The sequence below is a fragment of the Notolabrus celidotus genome, chromosome 5 (assembly GCF_009762535.1).
Source record: "Notolabrus celidotus isolate fNotCel1 chromosome 5, fNotCel1.pri, whole genome shotgun sequence".
Taxonomy (NCBI): Eukaryota; Metazoa; Chordata; class Actinopteri; order Labriformes; family Labridae; genus Notolabrus; species Notolabrus celidotus.
The window spans coordinates 25,560,636-25,587,965 of NC_048276.1; the positions used below are offsets into that span (position 1 = coordinate 25,560,636).

Here is a 27,330-nt window from a genome sequence, read left to right on the forward strand (position 1 = left end):
TTGTGTCTGCTACTGTGTACACTAAACTCCACCATCTGTAACAGATAATGGGACAAGGAAGTGTTGTCTGCTTACATAACACAATACATTTAATCCTATGAACATGATAAAGCGGCAGAAGGCTGCACACTTTCTGTGTGTATACAAGCCTTTGACTTTTGCTAATGAAGGGCATTATGTGTGGTATGAAAATTGATTTTTGCTTGTACATTGAAAGCAGGTAAAAATTGCATGAATCCAGCTCATATGGGTGAAAAGTGAGATATTGGGGAGTGGAGGGTGGTTGAATGAAGAATTGAAATTGAACCTCAACAATAATCTATGGTATTGGCAGAAATGTTAATTTCCTGAGATTTTCCATATTCCTAATCAAGTAAATAGATTATGAAAATGTCAAATTTATTATTGTATTGTACTGCACAATGCCCATTTCAGAATGACTTTCATAAACATTGCCTTTCTTGTAGCCCCACACAGATGTTGTCAAACAGGGCATGTCTTTACAACTGATTTAGTACTCATGTAAATCCATTCTGTCAAAGACCAACGGATCAAATAGACTTTCTGCACTTGTTTTACAGTTTTCAATGTGACAGTTATGTTTAAAGGAAAGTGAACAATTGGACCGCAGCTCTGCATTTGCACTTTTTTTAGAGGCATTTGGCTACAGTGATTGCCTCAGCTTTAGAACATCATCAAGGCTGTTATTGTTCATAGTCCATCTGCAGTGGTAGTGTCTATGGTTGTAGAGAGCAAATGAGACTCTTCGTGATCTCAGATTGGCTGCTGGCAACTTCTGCCTTTTGCTGTTTCAACACAGTTAACAGTTGTTTACCAAGCATGACTTCAGTCTTTTGGTAATACAGACAGTATTACCAAAAGAAGAAGAGGAGCACCCTGTAGTGGTAGGAAAAAGAATGAAAACAAACTTGAGGATGTATAAAGATGGTTCAAAATTAAACAGGTATTTTTCTTTGTCTCTCAGAATTACATTCACAGACAAGCAAAAACAAATTGTTTAAAAAGGATATTGAAACTGAAAACAAAAACATTTCTTTCAACAGTTCAACAGGGTACAGGAAATCAGATGAAAACAGAGTTTGAAGTAAGACCAGAAAAATAACAAGACAAACAACCCCAAAAATGATTGCTTTTAAAAAAATACTACATTTGGTAGAAGGCTGTGATGTATGTTAAGCTGAGCAGGTTGTCTACACCAGTATTCATTTATTACCAGCAGCTCATCAGTATAGCATGCAGGCTGTCTGCCGTGCAGTGGAACACAGGTACATAGGTCTGTATCACAAATCTAAAAGGCACACCCTCTCAATTACAATTTCATAATGTTCAGTGTTAATTCACAGAGAAGACAATAAAATTAAATAAGAAGCATTATTGGAGGTCATGACTGCACTAAGGCAATCATGTTCATGATGTTTTCACCTCAATGCACTCAAGATATTTGACTCAAATGCAGCAGTTTAAAGGTCCTTGACATTCTCAAAACAGCAAAAAATATGATAGTTACAGAAGATTTTACAGCTAATATTACTGCTGTATGAATATTCAACTTACATTGTAAATTATGGCATTACAAGGTTTGCCTTTTCTGCATAGCTAACAAGCATGTCAAGTCTCCAGCAGATAAAGTGTTATCATTTGGAGAAAGAATACTTTCTTAGTGTCAAAAATGTTACGTGAATTTGAAACCTTTAAATATAAACTTTGAGAGCAAAAAAAGGTGGCACACTAAATATGACCCTTCCTAAAAGAAAATAATTTCCGTTTGGTGCCTAAGCCTGGTTATCCGTTCATCAACATCAGTTTCAGTTTCACTACTAGCATCTTTTTTAGTGTTCTTTTTTGAGGATTTCTACAGTTATCATATAACATCTAACACAAGCAGCCTGCTAGAACTCTGTTAAAATAAATATTCTAAAGTAAAAATGTAAATCATATACTATCTGATCACAGAAGTCAAGAGTTACAGATTGGACATTTGATGCCAACTTTTCTTATCTGGGGAGTTTATTCTACTCCGTGCAGCAGACACATTTTGTTGAGATGTTTATTAATAATAAGCTTGAAGGTTTTTCCAGGAAGGTTTCAGCTACATTACGAGCATGCCCATAAAGGCAAATGAGGCTTGGTGAAATGCAGTTAGTGTTAAAAAATCAGGTTAAATCACAAAGCTGTGGTGAATTTTTTCGCTCTAGGATCATCAAAAATCTGTCAAATTAAAAATATATATGCAAGACACCTGTGCATAGAGACATTCTGAATCACACATAAAAGATCTGCTAACAAAGTTCACATTCTTGGATGAAAGCAAACTAATTTTGAAGTGTTTGTCGCTTCATTAAATAGAATTTAAAATACACAGCCTCTCTCAGACACGCCGTGTTTCACTTTGTCAAACCCTTTTCACGACAGACACTTCCATCATGTGTATTCAAATTCACCCATAGTAATTGATGCATATTTGGAAAATGTTTTATCTAGACACACACAAACCATGCTGTCACTGACACCCTGACTGAATAATTGACATACAGTCTGGATATGATGCCACCTGTTTTCTCAGAAGAAAAAAAAGAAATCTAAACACACACCTAGCAGAAATAATAGTCGAGCTCCTTCCTCCCTCATATGTAAACCCGTCTGTCACCATAGGTAACAGCTAGTTCATAGTTGTGAAGAAAAGCACTTTGGAGGACCTGTATGGTTCCTCATAAGGCATAAAAGGATAGTGTTAAAGATTGTCCACAGTTCACAGCCGGAAAAAGCAGCATTTGTTGTGTATAGCCCATCCAAAGGTGCTACAGAGCCCTGATTTTGTTCTTGAGTTGTGCTGAACTATTACAGTGTGAGGTTCTCCAGTTTTATACACTCCCTCCATTGTCCAAAGTGTGGACAAAAGAGGGCTTCTCCAGAACAATATGATTCCAGTCTAAGCATTAAAAGATCCTGGTGGGACCAAAACCTTGTAAATAATAGAGGTTAAGGTCATTTTATAGCAGTAAAGGATGTGTCCAAGGTGTTTGTTTCTTAATTTCTTTTGTTCTGTGTGTGTGTGTGTGTGTGTGTGTGTGTGTGTGTGTGTGTGTGTGTGTGTGTGTGTGTGTGTGTGTGTGTGTGTGTGTGTGTGTGTGTGTGTGTGTGTGTGTATGGCTAAGAGATGCTTTCACTCCCTTATGCTAGCAGAATAGGAGAACTGGGGGAAATGTGCTTGCTGGCCTGGGTCCTCACAATCCACGCTGTTATCTGTAAGAACAAGGCAGCTGAAATCAGTAGTGCAAAAACTCGCAGTACTTGCCTGTCCAGATCATTTACTGCATACAGATACAGATACAGATACAGATAACGATGCGCCTCTATCTCCTCCTGTTGTGGAAAAATGAAGCCAAAATACCCCTCATATGGGTGCTGAAAAATTGCGCTAGTTAAGCCAGGGAATGAGCAAAGGGGATCAGCTCTTTGAGCTGCTGCACTTATATGACAGCAGAACAGCATTTGTTTGAAGCAGACACTCAGGGCTATGGAAAGTTTGATGACTCTTGTGTTGGTGTCATGTTTTCTCTTGCCACTCTTCCTCAACTCTGCTAATCGGGTACAGAATGCTGTAGGAGCTGTTGATCATGACATCACATCCCTTCTTTTTAGCATAAAGAAACTCATCAAAACTTCTGAAAAATGGAAAAGCTGGTAAGCTGATAAGAACTGGCTGTAATGCAGGAATGCTATGTTTAAGAATAATTAGATGTGTGAATTAAATTAATGATTGAATTAATTTTCTACTTTGACCCATGTCCCCGTTGTCCCATTTGTTAACTTGGAAGAGGCTGGCTTTGTCACCTATACTATCGCCAGTCACCAGCTTCATATGTTTTGGCTTTACTTTGAGGGAGCTGTCATATCAATGTTTTTATACAGTCGATTTGGATTTGAAAAGGTCCATCAGTCAATGGATACTTACATTTGTCTGGAGGAGTTAGAGTAATAGTCTGGGCCGTGAACTCCTCGTCAAAGTAGCGGGTGTCTGTCTCTGATGTCACTTGTGGTTTGAAGAGTGGGGTGAGCTGACATGGAAAAAGGGGAATGTTGGTTTTGATCTCACGTGACTGAATGTTCTTCGTTCTTAAATAGTCAGCTGCCACACAAAGGCAATCCATTCAATAAAATACTCAGGAGTAAAACAATCCTCTTCGTGGTAAGTCCTGTCATCAATCACATCTTTCTAAAAAAAAAGAAACCCAACCTACTTCAAAAGCTAAAGTTTAATTCAGTTTGCTCTGGTGAATTTACATATTTGTGTTTTTCTGTTTAAATCACAAACAATATTTTCTATAGAGAGTTAACTGTGCACACGGGAGTGTTGATATGTACTGAAAGCTTCGTCCATTTTTAAAGTAAATCGATAAAGAAAAGACCGATTTATTATAGGAAGAAATCTCGCGCTGCTCAACGTCATTTAAAAGCATTTTGCAGGCTCGATAGAGAGTGAACCGTAAAAAACATTTCAACAATCTAAATATGAATCTGTGATCCTCTGTCTGTCTGTCTAAAAATGCACTGCACCATTGCGCGCTAATTCTCAGCCACAGACAGATTTACTTTGCTGCACCGCGCTCCACACTGACATGAAAACTTGCATACACGGACTGAGACCTGGCGTGGGATATGAGCGTATCCTCCAACCACGTTCAAATTGATAAATTGCGAACTTTGCGTGGAAATTGTCGTACACCCTGTTTTCGGTCATACACACATTTGATAAATGAGGGCCATTGTCTCCAAACTGCCGTCAGCTGTGTTTATGCTGAGAGGATAACAGAGTCTGTGGCGATATCTTTACAGTGTTGTCCAGAAAGTCGGCTTTAAGAACATGGTACACACAGTGGAACCATGCTAAATCATACCAACATGAATACAGGACAGAAGTTGCCGTTCCACAGCTATATGCAGAGAGAGTGGCACTTGAATGCAATGTTTGAATCTCCATTGCGACGGAGCCTTATGTAACGATCCCTTCCCATTTAATTTCTAATGAGTGAGAATTAGTGTCAAGTGTTCTGCAGATGTGCACTTTAGAGCAAGCTGTACTTGGTGTACCTTACATTTCCAGCAGAACAGTTCCCAACCCCTACTGTATCTATCTTAATGACTTTCATCTATGAGCAGTGGAAGGCTTAAGTTGGAGATGATAACAAAGACAAAGCTAACACACATTCCTTCATTTTGCCTCATGGTGTCTTACCTTCTTCTGCACAACATTTTGCCAGTTGATGGTGATGAAAAATTTGTGATTCATTACTTCTTTGGCATCACTAGGACCTCCACCTAACCTGTTAGGTCCAAACAAGATCTTGTAAGATATAATGCTAAAGCAGTTGTTCAGAATCAATAAACACACGCTGCTGGTTGGGTCAAATACCTCTGCTTGGGGTCTTTCTTGAGCAGGCCAGCAAGAAGAGACTTGGCCTCAGGTGACAGATTCCTGGGGAAGCGAATCTCCTCCATGAGGATGAGTTCAAACAATCGTTCATGGTCCTGGTTGTAAAAAGGCAGGCGGCCGCACATCATCTCATACATGACGACACCTAGACCCCACCAGTCCACAGAGCGGCCGTAGTCGTTATCTTCTAGGACCTGAGGAACAGACATTTCCTCATTACAATTTTTAATACCAGAAACTTGACATCTCTTACTCCAAGTAAACCCAGTTTAAGTTCTGTACAAAAGAACGAGTTTGATAAAGTGCAGCACAATTCATTTACTGTTCACAAATTTCACCCTCATTTTCCAATTAGTCACAAGATATAAAATCATAAAGTCCCATCTATAAAAATCAGAACTTCTACTTTACCTCAGGAGCCAGATATTCAGGAGTTCCACAGAAAGTTTTCATGGTAGCATCAGGGGTAATCCCCTCTTTACAAAGACCAAAATCAGTGATTTTGACATGGCCATCCTTGTCTAGCATCAAATTCTCCAGCTGAAAGAGATCAAAATAAAACACACTAAATTTGAGTCTTCTGATCATAGATAACCTGACAGATTCAGGGCTTAATTGGGTTCAAAACTCCTTATTTTTTTTAATCAAATGTAGAATGCGAGTCTTTTGAATGTGTCATAAGATTGATAGATACAAGTCTGGAGATCCTTAACCGGTTCCTGCTTGCCTAAGACATGTTTCTTCAGAGGTATCTGCTGGACAACCACACATTATACTGACAAAAAGCTGGTAGGTACTCTTTAATGTAAACTTTGCATCAAGGACATTGCTATGCTCACGTGTCTTTCATGATTTAACAAAAATGATGGTCTATTAATAATGCATCCAGTTAGATGGTTCCATGCACAATTAATATAATTAGTGCCCTGAGAATCTCTGACATTTAGAAACTAAATTTGTATTGAGCTGAAATATCCCTAAATACATCAAATCAAACAATTCAATATCTAATTGGAAATTTTACAAAACAGGACCTGGTGATTCTGAATCAAATTAATTCAGTTAATCACTGGCAATGCCTAGTCTAAAGTGACACAATGTTGGCTGAAAGGTTCCAAGATTAGTAGACGACCTGCCAAATATAATTTTTTTTTACTCATTTTAAGTTTCCAGTTGAACAGAAAAAATAAGGTTTGTAATTTCAATAGATTTTACTTATTGGCAATTGTTATCATACTATATTTTAAGCATCATGCATTATAATGTTGCTCCCTTTCATGGGTGTATCAGGGCAAAAATTAAGCTTTATACTGACATCACTTTAGGAGTCTAATACTGCTCACATTGAACAACTGATAAGAGTAAAATAACATTCAGCCAGAAATTGAATCTGACAAATTGATACAAATCTAAAGAAGATTCTAACTGCTTGCATTGGTTCCACATGCTTCAATTTTGTTCAATTAGAGGCATCTTCTGATGAAGTACCTTTGAATTAAGAATTTATCACATTGCATTCTCTGATGTTGCGATATTAACTATAAGTTTCAATACGGATTGTATGACAAGTCAATGAGACAATACAGAGATGAGATAATACTTCATTGATCCCCAGCAGGGAAATTCAGTTCTTACCTTCAGATCACGGTAAACAACCTCACGTGAATGGAGATACTCAAGTGCTGATACTATCTCAGCACCATAGAAGCGTGCTCGGTCTTCTGTGAACACTCGTTCACGGGAAAGGTGGAAGAAGAGCTGGTGGGGTGAGAGTATATGGAACCAAGTTACCAATGGGAAGATCTGTTTTGTGTGTGTGTGTGTGTGTGTGTGTGTGTGTGTGTGTGTGTGTGTGTGTGTGTGTGTGTGTGTGTGTGTGTGTGTGTGTGTGTGTGTGTGTGTCAAGCTGCTGACAAGGTCTCACCTCGCCACCGTTGGCATATTCCATTACAAAACAGAGCCGATCGTGAGTCTGGAAGGCATACTTCAGTGTCTGCAGGAAAAAAGGATTAAAAAGTCAATATCAGTGGATGAACGGGTAGTAACTCTGCAAGCACTATACAATACTATAATATCTGTCTTATTTATTCATATTTTTTTAACAAAAAATTGGATTTCATATGCATATGGAAAGGGATTAGTGATTAATGCCCTTTAATGACCCCCTAACCTCATCAAAATGAGTTTAGTTTATTTCTGCATTATAAAAAACAACAAGAGTAATGGTATCATAATGGAGTTTTAACAATCAGTCATATAGATTAGTTGAAAAGAAGAGCAATTTCATAGTTTCATAGCATAATGCATACAATGAGATTCAGAATCGAATCAAACTTAATTTCACAGAATTACATCACTGGAATAGGGAAGGATGGAAAAAGACAGCACATAGTATTTGCAATCCTAAGATCTATAGTAAACCATTATTATGGCTTAAACACAGTGTGTTAACACTACACTGTGTAGAAACAACACAGCAGTGATCTACTACCAAGTGGTTCATTTGTTAGCATTCCTACCGTGAGGAAAGGATGTCGTGTGTTTTGTAACACTCTGCTCTCTGTGACTGTGTGTGCCACTTCATCCTGCAAAGACACACACTTTGTTAAACACATTAAAAAAATATAATACAAAAGGGAAAGCTTTACAAACAAGGGCAAGAGTATCAAGATGGTAACTTTCTAGTTTGATATAATCTTGTTCTAGCAGTTCCTCACTCACAGACTATGCAGTGTTTCCCCTACCTTTATATTTGGGGGGCAGCGGCACCCGCAGCCCCATGGAAGTTCAGTTAATTTTATTTTCTATATAGTACCAGATCACAGCAGAAGCAATTCAAGGTTACCTCTCTTATAGATCAGGTCTATACCTTGTTCTTTAATTAAACAGACTAAATATCCTTATGTTATTTATCTTATTTACATGACGGGATGTCATATCTGTCTCTACACGCTCGTGCATCTACAATGCTCATCTGCTCTCTGTATCGCGCATGGCAGAGTTCCACTTGAGAAAGCTTGTGTGTGATTACCATGGTGGAAGAGGATTGCTGTCCTGCTACAGCAACTGATAAGCTCAAATGCTACTAATTTTTGGGTTTAGAAAAATGTGGGACCAGGTCCTTAATAGAACTGGGTTTTGAGAGCTGTGAAAAAGAGAACTGTAGCTCCAAGCATCTTGTGCCCTCTGTGATCCCTTAATGGACACACACACCTACTGCATCTCAAAGATTATGAACTGGTGGCAAAATGAGAGGGTAGACCACTGCAACTTAAATTCATTCATCTTAAAATAACACCTTATACTTACCTTTGCTATTATAACTTCTTTTCGCAGGATCTTCATGGCATAATGCACTCCGGTGGACTTTTCTTTGACCAGAATCACCTTCCCAAAGGTCCCCTTACCGAGCAGCTTCAGGTACTCAAAGTCACACATATTCTGGAGGAAACATTAGAAACAGACACAGAAGTTTTTGTTTACATTTCTAACATTTGTATTTAGTTTACTTGCAGTATAGAATTTAAAACATGGGATATGGCATCTTGATAACTGAAATTGCGTTTCTCTGACCCTTTTCTGAAAATACAGCACATCAACAAGAGATTCAAGCTGCTTCTCAAACTCACTGAACTGCTTCCTGATGATCTGCTTATTGTTTTAAGGTTAAGACTCCCATAGTGTTCATGTTCCCATATTTCCAACTACAGTCAAAACATTTGCAGAGGTTTCATCTTCCCCAAAAAAAATAATGTTTCTTATTTTTGGTTGAGAAACAAAAAAAGCTAATTTAGTGGTTTTATTTATGGCATTAATGTTTCATAAGTGCCTGCATGCCTGGGTATGCTGTTGTTGAAAGGAGCCTAACTGCTGACACTCCCACAACCTCAAGGTTTGCACTCACACACCAACTGTAACAGGTTTTCCCTCCAGATTGTGTTTATAAATGTTGTGTTTTATGTATGTTGCAAATAGCTTAATGTTGAACTTAAGCACACCTGAAAGAACAATGAAAATACTAAGCAATGTTACAGAATTGCACGCTTAGTATAGCACTGTTAAAATGTGTACAGTGCAACTAAATTTGGATCTAAAAAAATAAAATATAAAACTGTCTGCAGTACGATAATTAGTCTACCCCTTAAGACAGACTAAATTACACAGTATACCAAAATGGAGGGAATAAAAATTACATTTTTCTATTACTGTGCCCTCAAAAAAATACTAATATTTACACACCATGTCAAAGAAAATATTAAACTGACAGTTTTTGTCAGCCTACAATTGTCTACGTCCCCATTATTTAATCTACTCACCACTTTGTTGCCCATCTTAGACATAGCCACCTCCATCTCTTCCAGGCTGCTTTCACTCGGTGAGCCAAACATATCCATTGGTTCCTCCTCTTCCTGTTCCCTCATCTTCAGACTATTTGCAACAGATTGGATTGCCCTCATCCAATCCTCTCTGAGAAGCAAAAATCCCATCATTTGTCAGATATTCAGTCAAAATGAATACACACAGAAGCTAAAGACTGTTATTACCTTTCCTCGTTGCTGTCCACATGGAAGGTGCGTTCAATGACAGTGGTCCACTGTAGACAACGGATGACAAATGTGTTGGGGCGGGGTCTTTCGGTCTTCATTAACTGACATTCTGTGAAAAGATAATCAGAACGAAGGTGGACACAAAGATGGTGAAGATCTCAGTTTTAGGGATTAAAATATAAAAAAGTATAAAACATCTGTGGATAGACTGAGATTTAAAAAGAGAAAGAAATGGCTTTTGATTGTTTGAAATCAAGAATACATTGACCATTGTTTAGAGTTGTGTTTTTAAAATCTGGAGGACTGACCTGCAACAGAAAAGTTGTTGAGTGGTGGTGAAGTCTGGTCACCAAGGTCAGGCTTCCCCTTATAACCAATGAAGGAACCGTCACTCCTTAGTATGAAATACCTGGGCCTCCATGTTTTGATATATTCACCTGAGCCAGAAAAAGAATGTTAGCAAGTACATCCAGTACACAGTAACATGATCAGAAGCAGTTGGAGTCAATAGACTTCATCATTGTAGGAATTGATAAAACTGAGACCAAACTTTTGAACTGACAACAGTAACGATACAATAATTTAAAATGAAGACACCGAACAGATAGTCTTGATCCTTACCTCTTTTCTGAAGCCAGCCCTCTTTGACAACATTTACTTCATTCATCGTAAGAGATGAGGAGAACAGAGGACTTCACTTTTTCACTCAAGTCTCAGTCACAGCAGACAGATCTGAAGGGAACCTGCTGAAAGCAGCAAGCAGTAACACAAAAATAGAACCATCTTGACAAAGATCTTGCAGTTTGACAAAATAATATGAACAGTTTAGCAGCGGCAGAGGGAATTATGTTACAACCCTGTTTCCAAAAAAGTTGTGATGTTGTTTAAAATGTAATCCATATTCATTTCCATATTTAATTGGAAAACCCCGAAAGAAAATTATCAAATGTTCAAACTGAAAACTTAATTTTTCAAGAAAAAGTAATGCATACTTTGAATTAGTTGCTAGGAATATATTTTAAAAGGTGGGGTCAAGGTCATGTTAACCCAAAGGTCATCAAATATTGGTTTTCTGTCTCTTATTTACACCAAAAACACTCAGCCTTTATGGAAGTTCTTTTCACACCCAGTCAGGTTACTAATCTGTTTAGACTTAACCTAATTTATTGTGATATCTCCTACCAGGTGTGCTTTTTAAGTATTTCACTAAGTTTCCACTCTGTTTTTGTTGTCCCCCCCTCTTTTGAAACATGTTGCTGGCAACTAATTCGAACAAAAATGAAACACAGTTTTAACATTTGTTGTGTTGTCTTTTTGCTATTTTCAAATAAATCATTTACATTTCACACAAGTGTTGTAAAAAAGGGTTGTAAGTTAAATTTATTTCTAGTCATACAGTCAACTGTTGTAAGTTTTATGAAATGCACACTTCTTCTGAAAGCCCATGAAAATAAATGATCCTTTTAGTGCAGAGAGCTAAATTTAAAACATTAGAAACTACAAGGACGCAACAAATCCTCACATTTGGACAGAAACCTAGTCATATTTCCCTTTGCTAAAGTCAGGTATGGCTCATTGTGAGAGCCACTGCTGAAATTTGAGCTTTACTGATATAGAGGTTGGTATACTTTGCTGTTACTAAAAAGCAGGGGGGGAGTAAAAAATGTCAGTAATCGGCTTAAAGAGCTGTAAAATATCTGCAACAAAATCCAATATCGTGCATCCCTACTTTAAATAGGTACTGCAGACTTAGTACTTCAAGTACATTTAAAGTTAAGTTTTTACATTTACTTGAGTAGGTTACAAGGGTGGTAGTTTTACATCTTCTGAAGTGAAATGTCATCAATGTCCCTGTACTTATACTCGAGTAGAATATTTCAGTATAATTTCCACTACAGCTCAGAAGTAAAAGCATTTCTGCCAAAAATAAAGGCTTGAACTGCATGTGAGCATCCTGGTGAGACTCTAGTTTAAACCTGTGTACACGAACAATTACGTGTACATATATCGTTGACGTTTATCACAGATGTTGCTAAAGTAAAAATATCTTTAAACATTCAGACAGAACAGTAATCTCTCTGTACTGTAAACTAAGGCTATTGTTAAAAGTGAGCTTGCATGGGTTAGCTGAGTGCTAATATTATTCTATAACACCGTTATCGAAGGGTCACAACAGGAAATGTGGATTTAGAAATAGATTTTGCAAGTATTTTTTGTCCATATACATATTTCCTCTGCTCCTGAACACACACTACTCAAATTTCAGATGTCTAAAAGTTGAAACAAAGTATGCATCGTTAGCTGAATGTTACCTATTTTAGCCAAAATCACAAGAGTCTTTCGTTAGTTCAATATTGAGCTCAATATCACATTTTCAGAGAGTGTTACAATAATAAAAATACGCTTTCTTTCCACGTGTTCAGATACAAAGAGCTCATCGCTGTACTTTAACGTTTAAGTCACTTAAGAAAGCTTAAGTATAATAATTTAAATGCTCACTGGAAGTTAACACACACATTTTATCTCGTGTAAGTGTCGAGGTAAACTATTCAAAGGCCATCTCGTGGCCCACAAGTTAAATGCTACTCAATACATACTCAAGTCGATTAGTTTTACACTTTGAGACATAACAAAAAGATTTAACGCACATTTCAACAACTTTATCCCACGTTGCTCTGGTGCAGTTTTGACAGGCTAAATCCAGTCGAAGGCCAACAAAACAGGAAAACACTATGGAGTCTCTTCTTCATGCATCTCAATGATGATCGCTGCTCTCAGGACACACACACCGCCTCCTGCAGGCAATGAGAAGTACGACCTTGTTTGGCTGTCTTCTTCTTCTTCTTCTTCTTTGGGTACGGCAGGCTAGACGCAACAACGGCGTATTGCTGCCCTCCTCAGGTCGATGAATCAAATCCTTAGATCAGTTCTGATATTCTTGTGTACAGTACACTCCTGTTCTGTGCAAGAACTCCAACAGACTCTTTCGCCCAGTTGTCCAAGTTTAATAACGTGCTCATGCTGAAAACTGCTTCTCCAGCTGTTTGCAGGTCTCTGAACAGCGTCCTCCTTTCCCGAGCATATCTTTCACACTGCAAGAGAACATGATGCACTGACTCCACGTCCCCACAGTCACATTCCATCAGGGTGCTTCCCTATCAGGGCCAGCCCACTCTTGAGCCCACAATGCCCGAGCCTCAGCCTAGTTATAACTACTGCGTCTCTTCTTTTGCACTTAACAAAATATTTTTCCTTTCCCACTGCGCTCTGAATTTCAAAATATGACCTCCCCTTTCTTTCATTTTCCCATGCATTTTGCCATGCATCTTTAACCCACCGATTTATAATTTCTTTATACTCCGGCAGTCCATAAGGCAAACACATTCCAACACTATCCATCTTTGTGGCTCTCTTTGCCATCATATCTGCTCCCTCATTTCCTTCTATTCCCATGTGTGCCGGGACCCAAACAAATCTCACTTTACCCCCTGCTGTGTGAAGTCTATACAGCGTTTGATTTATCTCTGCTAACACATCCGGCCTAGACTTGGACTTCTGCTCTTTAATTGATGTCATTACTGCTGCTGAATCACTGCATATTACTACCTGCCTCAATTTCTTGTCCTCTCCCCACCAAAGTGCCCATAGTACCGCCATTTTTCAGCAGTAAATACTGACATGTGGTCAGGAATCAACACCCCCTTTTTAACTCCCAGCTCAGGTATATATACTCCGAACCCGACTCTCCCACTCTCCGGTTCTGGCCTTGTTTGCCAAACTCCCCTAAAATTAATTCAGTATATTCTAAGACCTTCCTATAAACCCCAAGCCCAAAGTGCACAAAAGCCTACACCATAGATCAGGGGTTCCGAAACTTTTCAGCCCGCGACCCCACTGTCCCTCAAAGTGATTTAATGTGGCTTCTTTTAGCTCGTCTGCAGATAATGGGCCGAACTGTATGAGCATGTGGCTGTTTCTTGTGCTTTTATGAATGAATCTACTGCTACTGATGCTTTTGGTAATTAACTTTTCACTAACCCTAAACTAAGGAGTCATCTGGGAAAAAGAAAGGCAGAAAACTCATTACATTTTCTATTTTGAAGGTTTTATTTCAAGTTTAGCCTCTATTTTTGTCAATATTTTTACTATAATGGGCAAAATGTACTATTTTTAGATAACTTTTGTCATTCAACTTTTTTTATTGCATTTTTCTCAGTATTTCTTTGTTCACCACAATTTACCAAATGATATATAAGTAATACAAAACCAACAAAAAGAGAAGAAAAAGTATTAATACAAAAAAATACAACAATAATAATAATAAACAGTACAAACAAAAAGGAAGATAAACATAAGAAAAGAAAGATAAATAAACAAAAATAAATTATTGTGATAAGAAATATTTTTACATAACTGAAAAAAAACAACATTCTGGAAGACATCTCATGACCCCCATTTGTGTCTCACGACCCCCTAGGGCAGGCATGTCCAAAGTACGGCCCGGGGGCCAATTGCGGCCCAAGGTCCATTTATTTATGGCCCCAAGCTTCCATCTTAAAGTGTGTTATTTATAGCACAGAAATTAATCACATTCTGAATGAAGCGCACAGACAAAACTAAAGTCAACCCAGAAACGTCTCAAAAAGCTTCATATATGGACTACCTGTCCAACAGAATTTTATGATTTTATGTCCATTGTTTTAACTGGCTATGATAAAATGATTTTACTTGGTGATTTTAACTTTCACATTAACAACTCCACCGACACAAGGGCTCAGGACTTCCTCGATTTAATTTTGTCTTTTAACCTCACCCAGCATGTACAGACTGCCACACACATCCATGGAAACACTTTAGATCTAGTAATTACAAAGGGCATTGATATTGAAATTTCATCCATCACACAAGTCCCCGTCTCTGACCATTTCTGCATCTTTTTTTAACACCACCTTTTCTGTTTTTAATGAACCTCCTGAAACCACTGTCACAAAGCGTACCATCAATGAACATGTAACTCAACACTTCACTAATCTGCTGAATAACTTTCCTCCATCCACATCCTGCTCGCCTGACCACCTCGTTACTGATTTTAATAATAAACTCAAACTCTGTCTGGACACAGCTGCCCCAGCACAAACAAAGAAAAGGCAACTGCACCACAGACCACCCTGGAAAACTGCTGCTATTTGTCAGCTTAAGAGAGAATGTCGGAAAACAGAGAGGAGATGGAGGAAAGACAAGTTACATGTTCATTTTGAGATTTTTAAAGAACAAGTTTTTATCTACAATAATGCAGTCCGGAAAGAGAGACAAGCCCATTTCTCAAAGATTATTTTAGAAAACCAAAATAACCCCAAAGTGCTTTTTACTACCATCGACAGAATTTTAAACCCCCAACCCATTCGTACTCATAATAACTCAACTCTCAGATGTGAAGACTTTGCCAACTTTTTAGAGAAAAAATTGTTTTAATCAGGAAAAGTATTTTAAATGTAGTTAGCGACTCCCCCTGGGATTTCCCTGCCTTCGGGCCTCCAGTCACCATGCCATCCTTTGTTTTAATGACAGAAGGGGCTGTGGGTGAAGTAGTGAGCAAGATGAAGTCTGCCACTTGTGTTTTAGATCCCATCCCTACAAAACTGTTTAAATCCTGCTTCCCTGGTCTCTCACGTGAAACAACCACGATCATCAACTCCTCCCTCAGCTCAGGCATCTTCCCCTCAGTTTTTAAGACCTCCATGGTGAAACCTACCCTCAAAAAACCCAACTTAGATCCCTCAGAGTTAAAAAACTACCGTCCTATTTCTAACCTCCCCTTTTTAAGCAAAGTTTTAGAGAAAATTGTTTTTAATCAACTTTTAGTTCATTTAATCAATAATAACGTTTTAGGGAGATTCCAGTCAGGCTTCAGATCAAACCACAGCACAGAGACTGCCCTCCTTAAAGTCACAAATGACATCAGACTGATTTTAGATGCAGGAAAATAATTATTTTGTTCTAAAAGTGTTTTGTTCTTAAAAACAGCAGGAAAAAGAAGTGTGATGAAATCCAGATCGTGATCCTGCCATAGGAAAATAATGAGACAATATTTTTCCCATATTGCCCGACCCTAATGAAAAACATTTATCTCCAGAAGAAGATGATGTCTGCTAATGTTTACATGGCTTGTGGAGAACTGAAGACTTCCTAGTTACTGTTTTGTTGAGAAAAAAATTAAAATAATTGTTATACAATAGACATTTCATAGATAACTTTTAGGATTCCAAAGTCTCAGTAGGAGCGACTGGCCCTGAGGGATTCTGACAACATCAAATGTGGCCCTCTTTGAAAAAAGTTTGGACACCCCTGCCCTAGGGGATCTCGACCCACACTTTGGGAACCCCTGCCATCCATCCATCCATTATCTTGACCACTTATCCCGTTAGGGGTCACGGGGGAACCCCTGCCATAGATATATATACAGTCTATGGTCAGAGGCGGTTGCCATCCATAGTGTTACACCCTTGTAGCAAATTATTTTACATAGTCTGAACTACTATCAGAAAAATGGCGGTTTAGGTTGAGTTAAACTAGATAGAAAAAAAAAAAGCTATTACCCCGCTCTCCCACCCTCTTTCAATTTGTCCTTTATTCATAGATTACAATTTAAAGATCTAGTGAACTTTAAAACATTTTTATTTATGTTTAAAGCCAGAAACAGATTATTACCTGAAAACTTACAGAAGTTTTCTGTGTTTACATCTCATGAGGAGGCTCATAGACGAAAATTTAATTTCAAAAGTCCATACGCGCGCACTACATTAAAGCAAATGTGTGTTTCAGTTTCTGGAGTTAAACTTTGGAATTCTCTGGATGATAATATAAAATGCTGCTCAAATATTTTGCATTTTAAAAGAATGATAAAAGGTAAAGTAATGGGGAACTACAAACTCATCCAGTAAATCTGTATTTGATTGTTTCAGTGTTCATTGTTACATAATGCTTTGTGAAAAGAGAAGGTGATTACCAATGGGTTAGCCTCTTGTTTAGTGGTAGATTATGTTGTGATTAAGGGGAGGGGCAGGTATTATACGTTTTTCTTCTTCCTGCTCCTGTTTGTTCATGCACAGTGTATACTCTATTTTGTGAAGATGTGTATTGAATATGTTGTATTGTCAAACACTGAAGTGAGCTAATAACATTCGAATGAATGAATGAATGAATGAATGAATGAATGAATGAATGAATGAATCAATCAATCAATCAATCAATCAATCAATCAATGAACAAATGAAACATTTTTAGTCTTCTTACTCCAGCTCTAAGAGGGCCTCAATATGCAAAAACCCCCATGTTCTTCTCTCTCCTCTTCCCACAGGGAGCTATGTAAAGTGCACACCCAATCCCACACACTGCTGATTATACAACTGGGAGCAATGCAAGGATACACAGACTGCAGGAGCTGAGATTGGACCACTGACTTTTGATTGGGAGACAATCAAATCTACTGCTGAGACACAGCCACCTCAAAATCTATCATGTCCATAGTTCTGTTCTGACCTCACTGTTAATTCTGCTTTATGTGCTGTAAACACTTAAATCTGGCTTTAGGCATCTAAAAGTTTTAGCTGATTATATAATGTCAATCTTTCCGTGCAACCCACTGTTTGAGGCATATATTATTACTTTTGCTTGTGTTATTTTTGTTACAAAACACTTGCATAACACTAAAACCCACTTAATTTCAAATGGCACAAGATGAAATATCACATGTTGGAATAGAGATATTTGTTTTTGGGAAATGATATGCTTGTTTTCAATCTGGTGCCACGGCAACCCGTTAAAAAAAAGTTATGAAAGTGGCAACAAAAGTCTGGAAAATGTGTGACATCAATCAATTCATTAAGTTAAAGTTAAAAAGTCTTTCTGATAATGATGAGGAGAGGTTCACCTCTCTTTGAACAGTTTCTTGAAAATGTTCTCAATGCAAATGTGCAAATGAATTAACTATTTCGTTTCATTAGTCTCTTGTTTTAGACTGTAGTCTGTAGTCTATAAAGAGACAAGCAGACACAAGCAGCTATGCACAACCACAAGACGCTGTTGGTTGTGCAGCAGCTGCAACAGTGCACCTGTGGTTGATGAACCACATGTTGATCTGTTCAGGCTGAGACTGTCCACATTTGTATTTTTAAGCACTCGAACAGTAGCACTGGCTTTTACCAGCAAACAAGGCTATAACTCAGGCCAATTGATCATCTGTAGAAGTTTTCATGATGGTGCAATGATCAAACAGTTTGAAAGAGACTGAAGCTGATTCAAAACTCGATATGGAAGTTAAAACTGATTGTTTCCAATAAGTAGCCCTACTGACCAAACTGCCGCCTATACTTATGATTTGAGGATAATATCATCATCAAACTTCGTGTTTGGAAACGCATGTGTTTTACTTATATTTTGTTTACAGCAGAAGAGTACCAGATTAGACAATTCCAAGCTCTCTGACCTTTACTGCCGCCATTCAATAGGGGAAGCACTACATCTGATGGCCTCACAGTGGGAGGAGAGATATGGTATCTATTTTATATACCTATGATGTAGGCCTTTGTGCACTTTGTGCAGGGGGTTTGTAGGAAGGTCTTAGAATATACTGAATTAATTTTAGGGGAGTTTGGCAAACCAGGTAGGATTTTAGAACTGTTCTGTGGAAGTAATTTCCTGTTGCCTATGGGTGGCATTGTAAATCCTGAAAAACGATTTGAAAATATTTCGACATATTACCAAGCAGATATTCTGATCAACTCTCATGCACATATCTGCTCCAGGTTTGGGAATTCAGCTTGTTGAGTGAAAGCATGAAAGTTCCTGCTGCCTCTAGGGGATACTATGACTATGATCAATTATTGCCATGTGGATCTGTTGAGGTCATGAACCTGAACATGCATGTGAAGTTTGGGTCGGATTGAAGCATGCATATCTGAGATAAAACTGCTTCCTGTTTTATTGCAAAACATCCATCTTTGAGGACTCAGCACGCCCACAAAAACTCTAGCTTTTCACAACATCTTATCTTTAACGTGTCTACAATACAGTTAACACATTTGGATTTCATCAGATGAAACTGAGAAGGAGTTTCACTAGCAAGGACCACGCCACACAAGGATATAAGTTGAATATTTAATGAATTAGTTGTGCGTGGTGTGCCCAGCAGAAGGAGACTCAGGATGGGGGTTCCGTCTCAGCGTTATCCTGCCGGAGCTGATCTTGACCCAGGTTGTACCTGGAAGTAGACAGGGCATAGAAGGAGCGAGCACGAGTTGAGTAGGAGAGGACAAGGAAATAGGTTAAGTGCAGTAGAGTAAGGTGAGGGAGGGTGGGTTGAAGAATCACGGACAAGCAGTTGGAGTAGGCTGGCTACGTTTAAGAAGGCTTGTCAGGTGATTGAGGGTGTGGTTTAGGCGTGGTCCTGCTCCCGAACCTAAGTTAACACCATAACTTCATATATTCAAATATGAACCATGTAAATCACAAAAAGTGTTCCTATTTTGATTGCAGCTCAAAATGTTAAAACCAAAAGCCTGTTTGGTCTGTATGGGCTCAAGATACTTTTTGTAGGTCTTTGCATGTGCCTAGCAATCTTCATTCATGTAGGTGAAAATAACCTCCATGGGAAGGGCTATTTGATCATTATAGTATGTACAATGGAGCTAGGTATTTACACTGTTTTTATCTGAAAATCTTAATTTCATTTTTTTTCCTTGGATTTCAACAGGGTCGTCCATTCACTCAGTGTGAGGGCCATAACTAAAGCCTAGAAGCGGCGACGAACAGGTCCTTGCACCCCATACACAATGGGTTATGCACCACACCAGAAGTGTAACAGAATAAAGAGGAAGGTCGGGAAATAGAGTGTTTCACTTGTCACCGAAATAAACAAGTGCAAGGTGAACTGTTGCATGTACTGTATTGCAGAAGAAGGAGCTGTGGTTCAGAAATCAGCAGTTCAAAAATTGACCACCATAACACTGATGAATTTGTTTTCATTGTTTTATTCATATTTTTTGGTGATGAATGGGATGTTTTCTCATTCCCATTTTCCACTGTGTTCTTGTAAATGTTTTCTCTGTTGGAATAAAATCTGTCTGGTAAACTGAAGGGCGACTCCAAAAACAACAACAAAAACAACAACTGATTATTAAATATTATAGTTCTTACTCTTTTCAGATAAATCAATTTTGCTGTTTTGTACCATATTCTTGTGTCTGTATTTTCTTATGTAATAATATGAATAACGGCTCCTTGATTGATTTCTGAGAGTCTGAGCAGTAATGAGTATAAATATCTGTATTAGCTTCAACCTGTACCATGATCTTTTTGCTCAGTCAAAAAAAAACACAACTGCCTGAGCATCTAATCATCATCTATTCAACGTTTTCTTGATCCATTACAGTCTTTTGGACTGTTCACTCTTCACTCTGGCTGGCACCTCGCAGCTCCTCAGTCAATGCTGTAAATTAAAATAGAATAAAAGCTATTAATAATAATAATAATAATAATAATACATTTTATTTAGAAGCGCCTTTCAAAGCACCCAAGGTCGCTTTACAGACAGATTAAAACACAATAAATAAAACAACACGATAAAATTAATAAAAACAACAAGCAAAGTAACACCAAGTTAAAAATGAAGCAGTGGAAATGAAGCAGGGAATGCAGTTTGAAACAGATGGGTTTTGAGTTTTGATTTGAAGAGGGGTAGTGAGTCAGAGTTTCGGATGTCTGGTGGGAGTGAGTTCCAGAGTTGGGGAGCAGAGCGACTGAAAGCTCTGAAGTTGGAGGTGAACCAGGACTTGATGTCAGAGAGGCAGTGGGTGAGGGAGGAGGGTGGGAGAGTGGAGTCGGGCTTACTGGAAAGGTAGAGCTGGGTGTCATCCGCAAAGCAGTGAAAGTGAATGCCAAATTTGCGGAAGATATTGCCAAGTGGGAGAAGGTAGGTGATGAAGAGGAGGGGCCCCAGGACAGAGCCCTGGGGCACACCTGAAGTGACGGGGGAGGGTTGAGAGGTGAAGGATTTGAGTTGGATGAACTGAGTGCCCTGAATCATATATTTTATATGGATAGTTGTAGCTTCATAACAACATGGGATAACATACTTAGAAGTTAGAACTCACCTTTGATGATCTCATCCTTTACTTTTTGAAGTTCTTTTCTCACTTCTTCCACAATTTCCTTTAAAAAAAGGTCATGGTTTGGGATTATTTTCCAAATGTGTCCCTTAACTTGTAGTGAACACTATACATTAAAGGGTTAATTGACACATTCTTTACTAAGACCTAAAATAGCCTTAATGTTGGTGAAGTTGAAGGCTGTTTAATCAAGGAAATGAGGGAACCAACCTGCTTGATTTGTTCCATATCAATATGACTTCCTACACCATCCGAGCCCTTTCCCGGCACTTTGGTCCTAAAATAAACAGATTGATGTTAACCAAAAACAAAACTGGATGCCATGAGACCTTCATGCAGCTTCAAAAGCAGGGAAGGTTCTGAAGCAGGCTGAAAAAGAGTGGGACTGGTACCTGGACAGTGGGGCATTTGCAGAGTTGGAGAAGGGAGATGTGGAGTCCCTTTGATTGATGGATGAGGATTTAGGCCTATTGAAAACACAAGCAGATGCTATAAAGCCAGGGAAAGTCATATTAGGTCATGTGACAACAAACTTGTTGACGAACTGCCTGTCCGTAATCTACACATAGATTACCACAGATGTTGTAGTTGAGAGGATAAATAATGACAAATATAAACTGTGCCCCTCCCTCCTAGCAAGTATGACAAATCACTGTGAACCGTAACAAAATGTGTTGATGCATTATGCGACTACTGAGTGCTTGATAGTCTAGGCACCTACCTTGGAGTGCAGGGAGATTTCTCCTTGGCCTTTCCATTACTTTCTGATAAAATATGATCAAACATATTAATACATAACATTTCTATCAGAAAGGTTTGTTTTCATTTCTGTCAGTTTTGGTCCAGAAACTCATCAAAAGTCCTTATGATAAACCACAATGAATTATTGTGGTGAAAAGAAAGAGGATATAATATTACTTGTGAGGCAATATTTATTAAAGCCAGGAATTTATAATTAAGAAGCATTTTTAACTTGTTGATTCAGAAACAGTTTTTATTTTACAGTACTATGTGATGGGACAAAAAGTGAATACATACTCAGTTTAAGACTGTAAACTATCACTAACTGCCGGGACCAATAAAAAGCATTACTTACCTTCTGCACCTGCGGATTTTGAGCAGTCCGAATCTTCCTGCATAAGACATTCCAAGTATTTGATTTAACATTGATCACATAAAAATACTCAAATAATAATTTGAGGTAAATCCATAATCATCAGTTAACTTACTCTGGAAAGTTCTGCTTTTTTTGGAGCAGGAACATCGGCAGCTTTCCTCCTGTAAAATATAAAAGGTTATATTATTGACATCCAGAAGTCTTAAGTATCAGAATGTTAAGAACATATAGAATCTCTCTTATTTATTTAGGAAAAACTTACCTTCTAGCAAGAATAGCACTCATTTCTCCCATGAGACCTCCACCTCCACCTCCACCTCCACCTCCACCCCCAGCTCCACTTCCACCTGATGCTGGTTTGGTTTCTTGGGCTGCCCCTCCTCCCTCATCCTTAGAACACAGAATTTTTTTTAAATTTAGATTCAGATGAACATGGACACCACCATTGTCGATCTTTTGTCACAAACTCTTTTTATACTGTCTCACACAGTGTTATACATAGAGCATAGAGCAAAGAGCAAATGTGCATCAGGACAATTGCATTGGTGAATTGGACAAATGTTAATATCCATTTTACCTTAACAGTTTTACGCAGTTTAGCCCCTGCAAGAGCTGCAGCCAGATCGTTCCCCCCTCCGGCCCCAGCTCCAGCCCCAGCTCCAGCTCCAGCTCCAGCTCCACCACCACCACCAGATAGGGGCGGGGGTGGGGGCGGGGGTGGTGCTGGTGGCACCATGCCCCCAGGAGGAGGAGGTGCAGGTGGGCATGGGGGTCCTGGAGGTGCTGGGGGTGCTGGAGGTGCTGGGGGTGGCCCTGAGGCAGTCACTGGGGTTGGAGGTGCAGGAGTAGCAGGAGAGGATGGGGCAGCAACAGGGACCTGAGGGCTCTGAACTGTGTATCAGCAGAACATTTTTTTCTTTTAAAACCCAGTATTTTAGTATCAATATCAGTCTACCTTTATAGACATAATCATACTATCAATTATACTAGAAGCACTTCTCGCTAGCTCAGCTGGATAGATTGTGACCTCTTGATTGGCCGTGTTTACCTGGGCCAGCAGGTTTGCCGACAGTCTCTAATGCATGCCTCATGGAACTGGCAAAGAGAGCAGCATCCTCTTGGCTGCCAAAGTTCAGCCCCCACACTTGCTTGGGGTCCCTCCACTGGTGAAAGTTTGGTGAGGCTTGATTATACTTCATCCCCTTGATTATTGGACAGTTGATCACCACCTAGTGCAAAAAGAAGGACCAAGATTGTCTCTGAATAGAGGATTTTTACTTTGGGGATCAATATGTTATAAACACAAAGAAGGAATTAAACCTTGAATGAAACATGGCCTGAAATATCAACTGTTCCAGACCCTCACTCCACTGCAGAAGGCGTTTTCTAGTGACAGCTTTAAATAGGTTACCTCTTACATACTTATAAGATATTAAGTCTGTGGTGTGTAAAGTCAGTCAGTGTCTGTATATCTTACCTCATTTTTGAGAAATGAATAAAATCTCTTTTCCTTTTTTTTTTTAACTCTGTACTTGATGTCTATACAATGTTGAGCAATTCAACACAAAAAACAAAAGGTCACAAGTGACTTATTTAAACTATATGATCAATTGTCAGTTTATTTTCACTTAAAGTGCATTGGACTCTGAGAAAAACTATACACTGTATTTTGTGTTGTATTATCATTCTAATTCTCTCTGTCTGTAAAAATCTGTACGGTTCAAATGGATCACAGTTCAATTCAAATCAACCAGATGATAACTGCAGGGGGAAAAGACACAAAAGGAGATTATTCTCAGTCACACTGCATGTTTTGTTTGTCATTCTAATCTAAAAACAGATACTGTGACATCTACTATAAGCAATATCTTCTTCAAGCGTACGACATGACCAGAAACACGTGACAGTTACAGTCAATTTGGATGTATCTATACTACTTTCTTATACCTGCTGGTCTGCCTGGAGTTTCCGCCCCACCACTCTAAAGGTGTTGGCCCCTTGATTGTGAAAGATCTGGACACGGCTGTAGGAAGGAGTATCAGATCCTGCTGGTACCCAGCGCTTGTTGGTGTCATCATACAGCATGACTGTTGCTCTCACTTGGCAGATACTGGACTCACTTTTTCAACGAGAGAGATGAGGAAAAATTACGAAATTAGATGGTTATGAGAAGAGGCCACATAGGAAGAAAATAGACACAAACATATAGGTCAATCAATCAGTCTTTATCTGAATAGCGTCAATTCAAAGGGTGGATGTAGACACCATAGGTCAGACACGCAAGTTAAATACTGAGGTGTTGTGCTTCCAATAAAATGATCAGTATCATTTTATATACTGGTGCTCTTATTGATACCACTGTCTTTTATTTGGTGCAAAGATAAAGCAATGACATAAAAAGATGCCAAAAAGCTATGCTATGCTTAAACAAAATTTAGAAGGAAAAATGTTTGTTCAACCAGCTAAGGAATTGATAGTCATGATCTGATGTGGTTTCTATATTGGGAGAAGGAAATCTACAGCCCATTCTTAAATGTACTGCTACACAGAATCAACCCACTGCATCACCAGGCTTTCTATGCTGAGGAGAGGAATTTCCGTATGGAAGTATGGAAGTATGGAAGCCCATTTCCCCCAGATTTAAAAAAAATCGCACTTGGTTTAAATGAAAAAAAAATCCAGATGTTAAGTTGTAATATAAGATAAAAAGGCTAATTTGTGAGATAGAAAGTCAAAATGATGAGAAAAAAGTCAAAATTATGAAATTATAATATTATTATGAGACAATAAATCATAATCATGAGATAAAGAGTCCAAATTGTGACATAGTAATTATTATCAGCTTAAAAGTCATAGTTATTAGATAAAAAGGTCATTATTATGATATGAAAAGTCAAATTAGATTATTTTACAAAACAGTCACAGTAGCATCTCTCTTCCTTGTGCTTAGTATTCAGTGTGACAGAGAAATGAGATTGACACTGTGCTACTTTAAACATGACCTTTCAACAGATACAATTCTTTATGTGCTTACTTTACAGCTCCTGCAGAAAAAGAATGACACATGTTGTCAACCTTTACCCCGCAGCAACCATCTGCTTTTGGTGACAGGTGGATGCACCAGAAATGTTGGTTACAAGGAATTGTAGCTGACAGATAGTAGTTTGAATACTACTATGCTTATTGGATGGTGAGGATGTTGATCCAACGTCAAGAGACTGTAGAAATGTGTTTACCCAAATGTGGACTTACATGTGAAATCTCATAATTTCAAGCATCTCATTATTTTGACTTTTTTTCTAATCATTTGACTTAGTATCCCATAATTTCCACTTTTTATTCAATAACTATTACTATTTTTGTCACACTATTTTTATCAACCTCAAGTCAGAGCATCAGACTACACTGTGCATGAGAAGCAGGGGTGGTTTGCTAGGCCTAACCAGCATGATGCATCAGGTTCCTACGTTGACCAACTAACATAATTGTGTAACAACTGTATTCTCAGTAACTTGATATGAGGGCTTTTTCTTTTGCTGGTATTTCTGGGGTCTGTGGGTTGTTGACTTTGTATCATCAATGTATTTGCAGCATGTTACTATTGTTGTAATTGTTAAGACCATTTGTCTATATTTCTAATTTGTATTGTTTCTGAAATTGCAGCCCAGTTCTCAAAATAGAAATGTCACATTGCAAAATATTTGACTCAGTTGTACATGCTGTATAATTTTATCCACGATGCTGACCAGCACTACACGGAAATAAAGAAGTAAAATGTCTCTCTTCTGATGAAAATAAATGTTGCTGCATTTGTTTCACACTTACAGCAACACTTCTGGTCTCTGCTGCGTGCATTCAGGCAGCTGATCAACAAGATGTGCTCAACCTCCAGACTCATTCAGAACATTGTGAAGCCCCCTAAATTATAATATTCTTTTAATTGTTGTTTTTTGGGTTGGGGTAGCAATATGCTTCAGTAGTTAAAGAAAGTATTGTCCATAAATTGAATGCAAGAACCAAAACTAAAAGATCAACCAAGCAGCAAAGAGGCCTCTTTCAGTTACAAATGTGTGATGTGTGACTGTACAACACAGCTTTCTTCACAGATTGAAATGCTTCTCTCATTTGTGGTACTATTTAATGTTAAAAAGCAAAACAGAAATATCACGTCAATGTCAGCAGTTAGAGCAGATTTGACAAGAGAAAACAGAAGTGGTTAATAAAGGCTATTCACGTGTCTGCGTCTGCACATACTTCATGCAACCCTGCACAAGTCAGTGCCCCAGATTTGCCACCCAGACAAAAAAATCTAGACACGCCTCTGCATATCAGATCCTTATAACTGTACTTGTGTACAGAACTACAGTAAAATTTATTAAGTTAAAATCAGCCACAGTAACATTTTTTGTGACTTTCAACACAGAAACTATTTTGCAAAAACATAACATGTACTTGCTTCTGATTCTGTAGGACTTTGTGACATTGAGTTATTTTCAGTCTAGTTGTTGAAAAGTTTGTTGCCTGTAGGAAACCTTCACTTCCTGTTAGACAGGTTTACATATCATACCACTTCCTGTGCACAGGAGAACACTGCCTAATATGGGCTTCATTTCTTCGTATATGTAACAAATTAAATAATAGTTATTAGTAAGGAAGAATCAGATGTACACATGATGCAATCAATATGATGTAGAGAACAAAGTTTTGATTAAATAAGCATCATCACTCTGTAGAAAATTACTCACCCCATTCTTCAGCTGTAGTAAAAACCAGAGTTTCACTTGCTCAACTGAAACAACCTGCTGTTTCTCATCAATTAAACCACTTTCTTCTCCCACAAACACAGTTTAAATGTGTTGTTTAATCAAACTGACTGTCATTCTCTCCTGCACACCTTCTGTTGCTCCCTCTTCAGCGATGGTGTTTGACACCAGTCGCTTGCACTTCTGCCTTTGTTTTCTCATTTCCTAGATCTTTTTTTTGTCTCTCTTCCTGTTCCCCTCTCCTTCACTGGTTCTTTTGAAATCTAATTTGTAATACTCTACT

At 38.4% G+C, this 27,330-nt stretch overlaps 2 protein-coding genes across 3 annotated transcripts; both read right to left on the minus strand.

The window, feature by feature from the left end:
• Nucleotides 1-382: 382 nt before the first annotated feature.
• On the minus strand, nt 383-12,794 carry LOC117812965 (RAC-beta serine/threonine-protein kinase-like). Of its 2 annotated transcripts, none has more exons than XM_034683972.1 (14): nt 12,651-12,794; nt 10,624-10,745; nt 10,311-10,439; nt 10,000-10,111; nt 9,772-9,922; nt 8,765-8,896; nt 7,975-8,040; nt 7,380-7,448; nt 7,091-7,213; nt 5,867-5,995; nt 5,435-5,649; nt 5,258-5,345; nt 3,977-4,079; nt 383-3,264 (listed from the first exon to the last, which is right to left on the minus strand). In XM_034683972.1, exons 2-14 carry the CDS (start codon nt 10,667-10,669, stop codon nt 3,185-3,187), a joined length of 1,443 nt encoding a protein of 480 aa, XP_034539863.1. In that variant the 5' UTR covers nt 10,670-10,745; nt 12,651-12,794; the 3' UTR covers nt 383-3,184. The 2 variants fall into 2 exon arrangements, with proteins under 2 accessions (XP_034539863.1, XP_034539864.1); XM_034683973.1 differs by having other exon boundaries at nt 10,624-10,748; nt 12,651-12,792.
• A 7,219-nt stretch (nt 12,795-20,013) lies between these two features.
• Nucleotides 20,014-27,235, minus strand: LOC117812248 (vasodilator-stimulated phosphoprotein-like). The gene is made up of 12 exons (XM_034682904.1): nt 27,030-27,235; nt 24,232-24,403; nt 23,333-23,513; nt 22,862-23,175; nt 22,547-22,674; nt 22,397-22,445; nt 22,264-22,300; nt 21,889-21,931; nt 21,560-21,634; nt 21,378-21,444; nt 21,153-21,210; nt 20,014-20,488 (listed from the first exon to the last, which is right to left on the minus strand). Exons 1-12 carry the CDS (start codon nt 27,032-27,034, stop codon nt 20,445-20,447), a joined length of 1,173 nt encoding a protein of 390 aa, XP_034538795.1. The 5' UTR covers nt 27,035-27,235; the 3' UTR covers nt 20,014-20,444.
• Between the last annotated feature and the right edge of the window lie 95 nt (nt 27,236-27,330).

Bases quoted from the DNA above. Each gene is read 5' to 3' on its own strand.
- LOC117812965 (XM_034683972.1), bottom strand. From the start codon at position 10,669: ATGAATGAAGTAAATGTTGTCAAAGAGGGCTGGCTTCAGAAAAGAG. The intron at 9,923-9,999 runs GTAATAACAGTC...TTTGCTTCTCAG, and splicing joins GTGGACAGCAACGAGGAAAG to AGAGGATTGGATGAGGGCAA. The intron at 7,214-7,379 runs GTGAGACCTTGT...TCACCCCACCAG, and splicing joins AATATGCCAACGGTGGCGAG to CTCTTCTTCCACCTTTCCCG.
- LOC117812248 (XM_034682904.1), bottom strand. The intron at 22,675-22,861 runs GTAAAATGGATA...CTGTGTTCTAAG, and splicing joins AACTGCGTAAAACTGTTAAG to GATGAGGGAGGAGGGGCAGC. The intron at 21,211-21,377 runs GTTGGTTCCCTC...CTTTTTTTAAAG, and splicing joins ATATGGAACAAATCAAGCAG to GAAATTGTGGAAGAAGTGAG.